Source organism: Glycine max, chromosome 4 (assembly GCF_000004515.6).
Source record: "Glycine max cultivar Williams 82 chromosome 4, Glycine_max_v4.0, whole genome shotgun sequence".
NCBI classification, from domain to species: Eukaryota; Viridiplantae; Streptophyta; class Magnoliopsida; order Fabales; family Fabaceae; genus Glycine; species Glycine max.
In genome coordinates, this window is record NC_016091.4 from 46460106 (window position 1) to 46474348 (window position 14243).

Here is a 14243-nt window from a genome sequence, read left to right on the forward strand (position 1 = left end):
CTAAATACTCACAATTAAATTTTATCAACGATATCGAATCCCATCATCTTAAATAAGATCATATAATTTTTTTAACTACTTTTATATTTAAAATAAAATTGATCAAACATTTGTTATTTGTAAATTAAGATTATTTATCATATCAAATATATATAATGCAAAATTGTTAGAATAATTATTGGTTAAATTATTTTTTTAATCCTTTATTTTTTATATTTTATTTAATTCTTTAGCTTTTAAAATTGATTCAATTTCCTTTTATTATCTAAATTAGATTATTAAGAAAGTCTATTTTGCAACGGTATAAAATTATTATTAATTTAAATGATAAATTTAAATTGAATCAATTTTAAAAATTAGAAGATGAAATTGAATATAAATAAAATTAAAAAATCAAATCAAACTTAAATAATCAATTAAAGGAAAAAACTAATTTAAGCACGATTACTCAAACCTAATTTAATTTATTTTTTTATTATTCTTGTATTAATAAGCCAGTTAGTGTAAGTGTGTAACTGCAATTTGCATAAAGCAGGGGTTGGAGAAGATTGCGTGGCCACCCAGTTCTAAAATAATTCCTTCTTCTTCTTTTTTTTCCCCCCTTTTCGGCTTTAGTTACTAATAAACCATATACTACATACTACATTAGCAACACCGTCTTACTCGAAGTATCAGTTTTCAAATCTTGGATTCGATTCCATCACTGATATTTCTCTTCTCTCTCTCTTTCTCTGCCGAATATGGCGCCGCCTGCGCCAGCAGTTGAAGGCGGCCAGGCGCCGCAAGGGCGGCAGCAACAGCCGCAAGGAGGGTTTGGCCTCTCCGGAATCATACGCATGGCAGTTTTCTGGTACTTCGCCTCCAAATTCTTTTCCCCCAAAAAACCTACCGAACCTTCCGCTCTCATCTCCAATCTCTATCAGAAGGCACAGCCTCTGGTACTCTCTCTCTCTCTCTCTCACACACACACACACACACGCTTTAACCTTTGCTAACTCAACTTCTATTGCATGATCTCACTTCGATTAAATTATTATTATTATTTCTCTGAATTCGATTGTCTAGTGAATGTAGGTTAGTTATTTATACCATTTCGATGATACTTTTAGGTTACGATTTAAGTTTGAATGGAATTTCAATTTCGAGTTATGGAGTTATGATGGTACGTGATAGCTTTGTTCATGATCGAAAGTCTCAAAATAAATTACTTCTACTGAAAAACGAAATTAGGTTTTTGTGTAATTATCATAATCTTACTAGTCTGTGTTCTGATTTTTGCGCAAGCTGCAAAGAGTTTCCTAGTTGGTGTTGCCTTTTGTTTTTGTGCTCAGTTTAGGTTCTTTTTCGGATGCTATTTTTTTGTTCAGGATATGTGGCTTTATCTTTCCGAGTACGAGAAGTTCAATGACTTTGGTAGTGAAAGTTCTCTTGTATGGCATGAAACCAATATTCCGTATGCCGTTTGGGGACCTGAGAGTACCAGGACTCTAACTTTGAAGTATCATCCGTCTGAGGTATAACTCTGACTGAAGATGCTACTGCAAGCCATGCATGATTTGTTTACATTGGTTCTTGAAGAAAGTTTAGAAGTAGTTCCCGTAATAATGGACTTTATGTTTGCATATTCTCTTTTCAGTCTTTGAAGCATAATGGGAGTCTATATGCTCATGTTTTCTTTGCACACTCTGGCTTTTCGCCTGACCCAAGTGATCCAGAATACCAGCCTCAAGCAGCATTTGGAAGGACGCATCGTATGATTTTTAACTTGTTATTGATATTTTAGTCACTTTAAATATGTTTAAGAAAGTGGCTTACGAGACGTCTTCATTTTTGTTGGTCTCAGCTGTTGTGATGTACTTGCCCAAGTCACAAGCAGATAAAAAGAAAAGTCTGTTGGGAGGTTCACCAGATTCTAGTGAGGCTCAAGTGACATCCAAGGTTTGTTATTTGCTCCCATATTTTTGTAATTAACTTATGTGAAATTGTTATTATGGTACTTTTGCTTGAGTTCAAGATCTTTATTATGGTACTGAAACTGAAGATCTTTATTATGATGATCTCTATATCGTTCTCTTTTGGTTGTGTTAGGTGGTTGATGAATCTGAAGATGATGATTCTAATGATGATGGTCCTGTGGAGTGGGCTTCATATTGGAAACCAAATATAACAATAAACTTGGTTGCTGACTTCACTCAGTATGTTTCTTGGAATTCATTTAATTTATTGGCACATTTTTTAACTATATGTCCTACTTTTTGACTGACATAATTTCTGTTTAAATTTGATTACTGCTGATTATTATTCTATGAGAAAGTGTCGTGCAGGAGATGAAAGAGATTGCCAGATAGATTTGCCTTCTTTTAATTGGAATTTTGGAATTTAGTTTTGCATGAAGTAGTATCGGAGGGATGGTTGGAAATATTTATGCATTTTGGAATGAAAATTCATTTTTGGGGTGAATCATGCTGTTGGATTGGAACTTCACAAAATTTAATGTTGAAGATTCATTTGGTTAACCATTTATAAGAGAGTATACATTACTCAGTGTTTCTTTTTGTTTCTGTCAGTTAACTGATATTCTAACTACCTAGTATTATCCGTTGATAGTTTAGTCAGTTAGTGCCTAACAGCTGTCAACTAACTTAGGTTAGTTGACAATTAGGTTAGTTGGCAGTTATCCAACTATATATTCATCTTTGTAATCAGTGGCAGTTGGGTTGAAGAATATTGGTTTCTCAATCTCAATCTCCTCTTCTCTCTCAAGTTCTATCAACTCTTTTATGGTATTCAGAGCTTAGGTTGAAACCTAAACTTCTATTCATGGCTTCTGCATTGATTCTTACTATGGTTTCTCCTCCTTCCTCCCCACCACCACAGCAACTCTGTCGGCGAGTGCTTCGAATGCTTCTTCGAAGGACTTTGCGCATTCCATTTCTCAGAAGTTTAATGCGAAGAATTATCTTCTTTGGATTCAACAGGTTGAACCTGCTATTCATAGTCATCATCTTGAAGGCTACATCGCTAATCCGAAAATTCCACAGAAGTATGCTTCAATCGAAGATCACAATGCTAATAAAGTCAATGGTGAGTTTACTGTTTGGTACGAACAAGACCAATTTCTTCTTGCGTGGTTGCAATCCACCATCTTTGGCAACATTCTTCCACGAGTCATTGGATGCCAATCATCGTGGCAACTTTGGGATCAGATTCAATCACACTTTCAATCCCTAATCACTCCCTTGATAATCAATCTATTTGGATTATCTTTTGCATGTTCAGATGTTTGTTAACGAGTTGACTTCAATTGGTGAAACTATTTTCAATTCTGAACATCTTGACCTAATTCTCGATGGTCTTCCTGATGAGTATGAATCTTAGAGAAATTGAGATAGGGGGAGAATTTCAGAGAGAATGGAGTTTTGCATTTCATTAACTCAAATGCAGAATGAGTACAATTTAGGTATTTATAGAAGCTGTTAACAGGTAACAGCTGTCACTAACTGCAAACAGTTAGCTATTATCTAACTACCTATAACAGAATGTGAATTTTTGGAATATTATACTCTAATAGCGAATCATCTATTTCTCTTGTTACTAGTCATTTTCATCCGTTTACTGTTGATGAAGTTGAAACATTGTTGCTTGCCCGTGAAGTGCGCATTGATTGATCTTGTAAACAGGCTTTAGGTTCTATCAATCTTAATCAAGGTTTAGGATCTGTTAATCTCAACTCTGGAAGTTCTTCTGTCGATTTCATCCATAGTCTATGAACACTAACTCTCAAGCTCAAGTTAATTTGACCACTTTGACCTCTTCTGAGGACAATTCTGCAAATGATTACAGTGGAAATCGATTTTTCAGTGGTCGTGGTGGTTGGAATCTTGGCCGAAGCAACTGTGACGGTCGTGGTTCAGGCCGTGGTAGTGGTAGAAGTAGGTTTGCTGATGTACAATGTCAAATTTGTTACAAATTTGGCCATGTTGTTTCTTACTGCTATCATAGACTAGAGGAGAATTATGTTCCTACTCTTCCTCCACCAGCTTCACTTGCTTCTACTCAATCTACTTCAGCTTCCAATGCTCAGACTTCTCTGCAAGTTCAGTATGCTCAACCTATTCAGTATGTGCTTGCTTCACCTCAGTAGCCACTCATGGCATCTGCTCAACCTCAGTATGTGTGTCTGCAGCCACAGCAGACTAATCAGCAATCTTCTAAACATCAGTCCAATCCTCAGATTTATCTGACTAGTTCATCATCTGCTTCCCATTATGTGATTAATATGTCACGGAACATACAGCAAGTGACACCTTTTGAGGGGCCTGACCAAATCACTATTGATAATGGCCAAGACCTCAACATTAACTCCCCAGGTGTTTCCACCTTTTCCTCTCCCCTTAATCCTCAGTTTTCTCTTACTCTTACTAATTTATTATTTGTTCCTTCTATTACTAAGAATCTCATTAGTGTCAGTCAGTTTTGCAAAGATAATAATGTGTTTTTTGAGTTTCACTCATCATTTTGTCTTGTTAAATCACAGGAGTCTAAACTGTTCTACTAAAAGGATTTGTGGGGAGTGATGATCTCTATCAGTTCCCTCCACTTCTTGACTCTATATGCCCAAGTGCAAGCTTCCTTCAAATGTTTGCAATTCTGTTAAAGCTTCTGTACAAAGTCCTGTTGTAAATACAATCACTAGTGACCTATGAAGCACCGACACGGACACCGGACACGTAGACACCTGTAATGTCCAAAATATAGAACGTAGTATGGGTGTCGTGTCGGTGTCAGACACTGACACGGACGCGTGTCGGATACCGGACACGGCAAGGGACTGGAGTGTCCGTACTTCATAGCTAGTGACTGATTTTCAATCTGTTTCATCAAATAAAGCTGCTGTAGATAAGAATGTTGTACATACAGCTACTAGTAGTGTTACTTCTTTTGCAACATGGCACTCTATGCTCGGTCACCCTAGTGTTGCTGCTATGAAAATTGTATTTCAACTTTGTAATATTCCAAATATTAATAAAGAACCAACAGATTTTTGTAATCACTATTGTATTGGAAAGTCACATAGACTTCCTTCTTTTCTTTCTCATACTGTCTATGCAAAACCTTTTAATCTTATCTTTACTGATCTTTGGGGACCTGCCCCATCCCCATCTCCTTTTAGTTTTTGGTATTATGTTACTTTTGTTGATGCTAATACCAGATTCACTTGGTTGTACTTAAGAATAAATCTGACACTTTAGAAATCTTTAAAATGTTTAAAACTATGGTTTCAAATCAGTTTAATATGTCTATCAAGGCTGTTCAATCTGATTGGGGAGGGGAGTTCAGACCTTTTACCAAATTCTTGACAGAGCATGGTATTTAGCACAGACTAATATGTCCTCATACTCATCACCAAAATGGAGTAGTAGAATGCAAGCATAGACATGTCGTGGAGCTGGGCCTCACTCTTTTATCTCAAGTCAAGCTCTTCATTATTGGGATGTATCTGTAGCTTGACGGAATCCCAAAGTCTTTACTTGATCCAGGATATGTGATGTATGTGCCATTCCGAAGTGATCTATTAATCTGCTAATAAGTCGTTTAATGGCAGTTCCACCTATCACTTTATTGTGAAAGACTAGATTGGCCCATTCTGCCATAAGTACCTCCATATTCCACTCAGTGGGATTCGGTTCAACAATGCATGCCCTCATCTGCTATCAATAATGAAGTTCCTTATCAGAAACTATTCAGCAAACAACCGGATTACTCTTTTCTAAGAGTGTGTGGTTGTTCTTGTTTTCCTTTGCTAAGGCCATACAACAAGCACAAGCTTCAATTCAGATCTCAGGAGTATGTATTCTTGGGTTATTCTCCTTCACACAAAGGTTACAAGTGCCTAGCTGCTGATGGCAGATTGTATATTTCTAAAGATGTCATTTTCAATGAAAATAGCTTCCCTTATCCTACCCTATTTCCTGAGCCATCTTTAATAACTTCTGAAGTTCCTGATACTACATCCACCCTTACTGTGTTACCTTCATCTCAGCTTGCATCATCATCTAGTAACACAAATAACACCTTATCCTCACTTCCTTCGTCTCATTAGTGAACAGCATGCTTCTCACCGTGAACAGCTTCCTAGCATTTGTCATTCACAACCCTTGTATCTACATCTTTTGGGTTGCAATCCTACATTGGCATGACCTACGGCTCTGCTGCCAACAACCTTCCATCTCTAGAGGCCTACATCTGAGCTCCTTCAAGATACTTCAATCAGTTATATCCTACAGCATCTCGGTCTATTGATCTCAAATCATCAACATGCAACATAACATTGTCATCGCCCATGGTGGAAAGCTCATTCATAGTAGTTAATAGCAGGAAATTGTGCTTCCATATAGCTGTGATGCAGAGCCAAGCAGACTGTCTGCTTTAAGTTCTCTGTCACATGTACAGATTGTGGCCTTTCAAGCTCAGAATCACACTTGTAGCAGTCATAATTTTGGACAGGGATGAAATCTCTGTTTTGTCCATCCTTTTTGCCATTTCCCACTCATTTCTTGGGAGATTTTTGCAATTTTCACTCTTTTTGGCATCAGAAGGATTTTAGGGTTATTTAACCCACTATTATGGGTCATGACATTGTTTACCCAACTCACTCAAAAAGTATGGTGGGGCAAGCCTGTCCAATGGCCCAAACCTGTTTCAACAGCATTACATAAGTCCGTATTTATATCAGTGAAATTATGCATGTAATCTCAGTTTTAACTATATATTATTTGTATGTTGAATTTAGATAAGTCTGTGGGCTTTATATATGTTGGAACCTGTGATTGATTTTGTAAATAGGACAGAAAGATGGATTTGTACTTCTCTTATTGTTTTCAAATTTAAAATCATTTTAAGACTTGCCCATATTTTATCAAAATGTAACTTATTTCAATTGAGGATGTTACTTGCCCATATTTTATCAAAATTCCTATTCTAAGAAGAATAGATTCATGTAAGTATATATTTGCCAGAGTAGTGAAAAGATTCAGTACCTTGATACTCTTGTTTCCATCAACAATGGCACTTGTGAGCAGCCCTATACCTAAGATTAAGCATTTGAACTTACAGTTGCCATTGCAACACTGTTTGAAATGTACTGAACCCTGTCTTTATACATTTTTGGAACTTTTATGAACATTATCACAGCTTCTTGTATGCTTGTATATTGTATGATTCCCAATCCCATGATCAATTGGTGTCCTGTTACATATTTGAACTGATGACCATAAAATGCACATCTTTTGATTCTATATCCTTTCTTGCAACATGTATGTTGTTGGCACAGATAGCAATTGTATATATTGTTCAAATACGGTCAAACAATAGCTAGCACGCTGGTTGGAGTAGGAACTAGGACAGAAACTTCTGGGGGTGGGAAACAAAAATTAAAAAAGATTTTTTTGATAAAAAAGGATTAAATTTGTTTTTATACAAAATACAATAAAACAGAAGTGAAATGTGTAATTTTTAAAGTTTGGGGGAGCTATCACCCCATCAGTGCAAATGTAGTTTCATCTTTGATGCTAATCTATAAATCTGAGACCTATCCTAAATTTCTACTCAAACGAAGCTTGTGAACTTTCTTACTTGACATTTCCTAGATTCAATTATGGTAGTAAAATACCTATGAATCTTGCTTCTAGATTTGTCAGTAGCTGAGCCACTTAATTGATGGATATTCTTTTTTGATGTTTCTTATTGTTATAATATACTTTTCCTGCTTGCAGGTACCCAAAAACAGGTGTAGCACCAAACATTGCTCCATGTATCCTTGTCATTTACATTGTTTTCTATTAATTATTTCCCTTTAATTATTTTCATTTCCCCCTTTCTTGGCATTGGTTTATGGATATCATGTCTATCATTAAACATATATGGTCTTATTATAAGCAAGATTAATACAAAATAGTGGGGAACTTATAGATGGCAGGGCGTTATGTGTCATTTCACTTTCAGTGAAGTCTCTTATTTTAACCTTTCTCTTATTTTTTGAATTTTAAATTCCTTGTTTGACCTTTCCAATTTATTGACACTGAGTAACTGGTGCATTCATGCAATTTAGCTGATTATATATTTATATGTCAAGTTACCTTAACTTTGCGTGCCTAGACTTGAACATCGATCCTTTTACTGGGAACTACTATCCAATTGTTTATTTCAATGAGTTCTGGTTACTCAGGGATAAGCTGATACCTTTAAACGAGACAGTGACTGAATTATCACTTAACCTGGAAGTTGGTCCCATTAGTATGACAAAGTGGCAGTTATTCCTGCAGATTGACCAGTCCTTCCAGATTCACCGTAGTTATGGAAGCATGCTTGAAGGCGAGGCTGATGAACTCAAGGTTTGTCATTTTAGAAATTTGTCTCAATTCTGCATAATTATTGGTTTACAGTAGATTGAACTTATTTGATGGAACATCCATGTTGAGTACTTGGGTATTATGCTGAATTATGGTTCGTATGAACTCTGAGGCATTTTTTTCCTTCTTTTCCCTGCATCCTTCACTATGAACTTGTCTATACATTTTTTTCTGTTGTGACATGTTATTTTCTTAAGCCATTATATTTTGTGCTCTTTGGTTGTAATGAGTGGCAGTGTTATGTTCAACTGCTCAAGTACCGCTTAATTGAGTATTACCTTTAAATACAATCTTGATGAGAGCAGCTCTTTTTGTTGTGTTGGAAGACAATTTAATTAGTACAGTATTTGGTACTTGTACAAAATTCTGGTGTGCATACCTCTGATTCACTGATTTTTACCCTTAGTTATATGCTCCTTAATTTCGTAATCTACCTATCAGAAAAGCCATTTCTATGTTTTTGATAACTTCCCCGAAGTTTAAATGTGTGTTTGGTTCAGCTTATTTTGGAGAAAATAATCACTTATTTTTGCCAATTTCCTGAAAAAGCTATTGATAAATAAATAGTTATTTGGATTGATATATGACTGCAACATATGCTGAAATTATTTTCTGAATTTTTAAGGTGTTAGATTGTATCTATATATGACAGCAGTTTTTTTTTTTTAATTATGCAAATATATGAGATCTGAGTCCCCTGGATTGATATTTAAAACAAAACCTGGCTTTGGAATTCATTAAATATTTTTTTTCCTTCCTATTTGAACAATGTTATTTAAAGCCACATCTTTCTTGAATCTTGATAAGTTCTCCAACCATCTCATCCTTGATCGTTGTCCTTTATTACTTTATGTTTTAAGTGTTGTATGTTCTTAAACAAATTTCATGTAGTTTTCTATTCAAGGTACACCTATCTTTCGGTACTTCTTATGTTGGGAGTAATGATTAAAATTTTCAAGTAAAATAAGAAATGAAGGGCATTATTGGGTTCCTCCATATCGATGGGTCCCATGCATTGTAAATTGCCATGTTCATGGAATTAATCTTTGACTCAAGAAAAAGATCTATATTCACCTTTAAAGAATGAGATATCAAACTTCAATGGTCTTTAAAATCTGAAGAGTAATTAATTTCCATTGTCGGAAGAAAGCACATGACCACATATTGAGAGTCATACTATTATTGAGAGTCACATCCAGAGTGGTGTTGTAAAGAGTGTCTCTTGTAAGTGAGAGTTTATCATTTCTTGCAATTCTTGTGTGGGGGACTTAGATTTGTAGGGTGATACATAACTTAGGATGGGTTGAAGTACTTCTACACAAATCTTATGGTCTTGTTTTAAGATGGTGAATATTTGTTGGAGTGATTGTGTGGAAGTAGATTGGTCCGAACCATGTTGTCATGAGCCTACAATTTCAGCATCTTAAGTTGTTTTGGTGAAAACATATGAATGGATTTATGTATATCTCTTAACATACCACAAGAGCCCATCAGACTTGAAGCATGGGTAATGCATATGCCCACATAGCCACATACCTTGCAGAATTTATTTATTTTTTATTAGAATAATGAGGGTGGTAAGGATCGAATTCTAAACAACTTACTTGGGCGTAGAGGTTCTAATATCATGTCATGAGCTAACAATCCTAAAAGTTTAAGCTCTATGGTGAAACACATGATTTGTCTTGTGTGTTTTGTTTGTGTTCCCATCATCAGCCCCTTGCATGTGCAGTTTTTCAATACATCTTACCGCTTCCTACCAGACATTCACCTCACAATGCTCATCTCTATGTTGTCTCTTAGCAGCTTGGCATTTATTAGAATATTAGAGCATGTGTTGTATAACTGTAAAAACAGTTTTGTAATTTTGTGTACTTGCAAGGGCTGTTAGCCTTTGCTAACAGCACTTCTCTAGCATTAGATATCTGATAACAAATTAGTTAGTCTGTTAGTTAGCTCAGTTAATTCAGTTAGTCTGTTAGTTAATTCAGTTAGCCTTTGCTGTTAGTTAGTTAGATTCTGTTACTGCTGGTGTAAAGGTTCAGAGGTCTATATATACCTCGATTAACTTTTCAGTCTAGTAATAATATCAGTCTTTTCTCTCAATTTTCTCATCTTCTCAAACACTTTCTCACCTTCTCAAACACTTTCTCACCTTCTCAAACACTTTATCACTCAGTTTTATTAAATAGCATTTGATTTATTTATATAATGTATATTAATGCTCTTACAGATTTTAAAATGGAATTTCAACAAACATAAGAACAATCCTTTGTTGTGCATCTGTCTCTCGCTGTATGAATTGTTAAGTGCCTTGTTTCTCTAATTGGCTAACTATTTGATTTTGATAATTATATCAGAGGGTATTCTTGGAAGGGAATCCTTACCTCCTGGCAATTACCATGGTTGTTTCTCTTCTTCATTCAGTCTTTGACTTCTTGGCTTTCAAGAATGGTAAGTCAATTGTCCAACAGTCTTTAAGCACCTCCAAGAAGAAAATCCATATGGATTTGGTTAGAGGTACAGGTTATCAACTAATTATTTTGTTTCTTCCTAGACATCCAATTTTGGAACAAAAATAAATCTATGGAAGGACTCTCTGCAAAGACCGTTGTTGTGAGCTTTGCTTGTCAGCTTATCATCTTCCTTTATCTACTTGACAATGACACCTCTTGGATGATTCTTGCAAGCTCTGGAATTGGTTGTGTTATTGAGTTTTGGAAAATTGGTAAAGCCATGCGCATAGAGGTATTTTTTGTGATCTCTAGCTTTTCTTTTATATGTATATGTTAAACATATTTGATAGGTGTGCTTTTTGAATTTTGAATATAAAATAGCATGGTTCCTGAGATAATGATTGCTGTTGCTGACACTGCAAGCTTCCACCTCTTTAGTGTCATGTATACTTAGTACTGTGTGCATATGTAGAACATCTGCTGTGACCTTTCATGTTTACACATACTGTAATATGTATGCGTAGAATATTTTGCTGGGACCTTTCCTTTTTACTGTTTTATCACTTTTCTTGAGTGAGTATGTATACATGTTGCATTTATATTCCATCTTTGTCTACTACATATTCTGATGTTCCATAATTATTTTTATTGATATCCGCAATCTGTAATTTATTTTTTCCCAGATTGATAGGACAGGAAGGATACCTATGTTGAAGCTCCGCGATCGAGAATCATACGTACGGAATAAGACAAAGGAATATGATGATATTGCTATGAAGTATTTGTTCTATGTTTTATTTCTCCTTGTTGCTGGCTTTTCTGTTTACTCACTGATGTATGAGCGTCACAAGAGCTGGTATTCTTGGATTTTGTCTTCGCTCACAAGTTGTGTATACATGTTTGGTAAGCAATCTTGGTTATGCTATGATTGTGTTTTCGTTGGTACTACCATATATGAAATCATGACCATGACTGTCTAAATTGATTAAATTAAACAAAAATGCTTTGACTCTGATAAATTTGGTGTGCTTTTAAGTTTTAATTTCCTAACTGTTGTGGTAATGTGGTTTATGCTTCCCTACTCCCTAGCAAAATTGTCCTGAATCACAGGTGCTTTTATGCTTTTTTCCCATGGTTGTGTTCATCACAACTCGTGCTGCTAGGGTAGCAGAGGTTTTATAAATTAGTTGAGTTAAAACTTAATGCATATTTTTACTTTTGTTGGAGTTAAACCTTATCTTGCTGAAAGCGTGATTTTTTCTCTAAGTAAAAAAATAAATTAGAAAAGAAGTCAGAATACTTATTCTCATTCTTATTATCATTATGCTGTCAAAGGCTGAAATAGAATAAATATGAAATTCACCTACAGTAAGAACACTGCTGTGTTTCTTACCAGCATTTTTATTTTTCTTTTGTTGAAAATAAACTTAGTTCTTACCTCATTTTTATTTGCCCACTTTTTCTTCATATGGGTAAGAAAAAGCATTTTACTTTTCATAACAAAGTATTTACAGTGTTTGGATTCGCGTAAAGAAGGTGTGTACATTTATTTGTTTCACCTCAATTTCACTGAGGATATAGAAGCTACCGAGAGTAGCTTCTAATTTGACATGACCACATGGGTTTATGCATCTGAGAATTCAAACCGAACACAGATAGTCACACACTTAACCAATTTCAATGCAGATTATATTATTAAGTTTATAAGTTTTGTAAACTTTTTAATGTTTGTACTCTTTGTACTGTAGGTTTTATTATGATGTGCCCTCAATTGTTCATCAACTACAAGCTCAAATCTGTTGCTCATCTACCTTGGAGGCAAATGACTTACAAGTTTCTCAACACCATAATTGATGACCTTTTTGCCTTTGTCATTAAAATGCCAACACTCCATCGGCTTTCTGTCTTCCGTGATGGTAAGATTATGATCATGACCAACTGCTTTCAATACTAAGGCTAGTTTCATATTAAGATTAATATGCTTGTGGTGCAAGAAATGTTGTTTTCTTTTAACAAAGGAGATCTAAGACCTGATGATTAGATGTGGAAAGATTGTTAGTAGAATAACTGGTAAAATCTGGTATTACTTCCCCAGGATTAGGAAGCTAAGTGCAACTAGCCTGATAAAGCCCAACCTCTTATATTTATTATATGAGAGTTTGAATCTCAGCCTACCTGAGAGCTAATAAACTGAGTTTGAACTTGGTGGTTGTGTGTTAGCCACATGAGGTTAAACTTTGTTACTTCGAGAAGGATTTCCCAGAACAATGGTGTTCCTTCTCCATCAGAGTATTGAAGCCAATAGTTTTAGTTTTTAAAGAAGGGAAGGAGCTTGCATTTTATGTTATCATACTATTTTCTGCCCTTGCCTTGCAATCACGAACCTTTCATGATTGCCATGTAGCTGAAAGGATAATCATTATTGAATCTCCTTTGTTCCATAATTTGACAAATTTGAATACACTCATTTATGAAATATTATTCTTGCAATTGTGTATTTTCTCTTAATATTTGGCACTATGCAAGTATATCAGTTCATCAATGCCCTTTATCATTGTCTTAATTTCTTCTTTTGTCCCTTCCTGCCTTGCAGATCTTATCTTTGTCATATACTTATACCAGAGGTGGATTTATAAAGTGGACAAGAAACGTGTTAACGAATTTGGTTTTGGAGGTGAGGATGATCAGGCTGTGGCAGAGACAGACGCTGCAAAGGAAGAAGAGAAGAAAACTAATTGATTTGGTTTTCTCTCAACAATTTGAGAAAATTTTACAGTAGATACTTAATACTGTAGAATTCAACGGGGATTGATTTGTTTTTCTCCCCTTTTGTTACACATTTGCAATTAGATTTTTGTTGAAAGAAAGCTCTAGTTTGGCCCTTTCTACTGGAATTTTTACTAGTACCGAAGGATGGAGGGAATTTAACTACTGAGACCTTCATGGTTGACTGTAAGGGTCATAACAGCTTTTTAGTTGCCCTTCTGTAGTTTTTCTTTAATCTCAAATGTCTTTTAGTTTGTGACAGATAACCCTTTTATGTATTATTTTCTTCCACTCATGTATTTTTCACTAATTTATCCTTGGTTTTGAATTGTGATTTATTTGTGTTGGGTGTTTAACATTTTTTAACATTTCGGACCAAATTAACTCATCTTCCAGATTCTCGGCTATCATTAACTCTAATTCGTAATTAGGGAGTTGGAAAAAGTGTGCTTTGTACTTACGATTACAACGTGTTTTGGATATCAAATGGCTTGTACTTAATAGGGAGCATTTGATATACACCAAAGTACAATATAAAGTATAATAGAATTGGGCAAAAAATAAAGTTACATAAACAACTTATTATCCCGTTGTGTTGTTTGGTGGAGAA

The 14243-nt window shown here is 35.2% G+C and overlaps 1 protein-coding gene across 1 annotated transcript; it reads left to right on the forward strand.

Moving 5' to 3' along the window:
* The first annotated feature begins 514 nt into the window (after positions 1-514).
* Positions 515-13928, forward strand: LOC100804885 (CLPTM1-like membrane protein cnrB). Its single transcript, XM_003523140.5, has 12 exons — positions 515-938; positions 1368-1514; positions 1637-1751; positions 1844-1938; positions 2089-2195; positions 7776-7813; positions 8158-8393; positions 10772-10865; positions 10969-11159; positions 11551-11770; positions 12616-12783; positions 13461-13928. The coding sequence occupies exons 1-12, from the start codon at positions 741-743 to the stop codon at positions 13604-13606; spliced, it is 1755 nt and encodes a 584-aa protein (XP_003523188.1). The 5' UTR covers positions 515-740; the 3' UTR covers positions 13607-13928.
* The last annotated feature ends 315 nt before the right edge of the window (positions 13929-14243 follow it).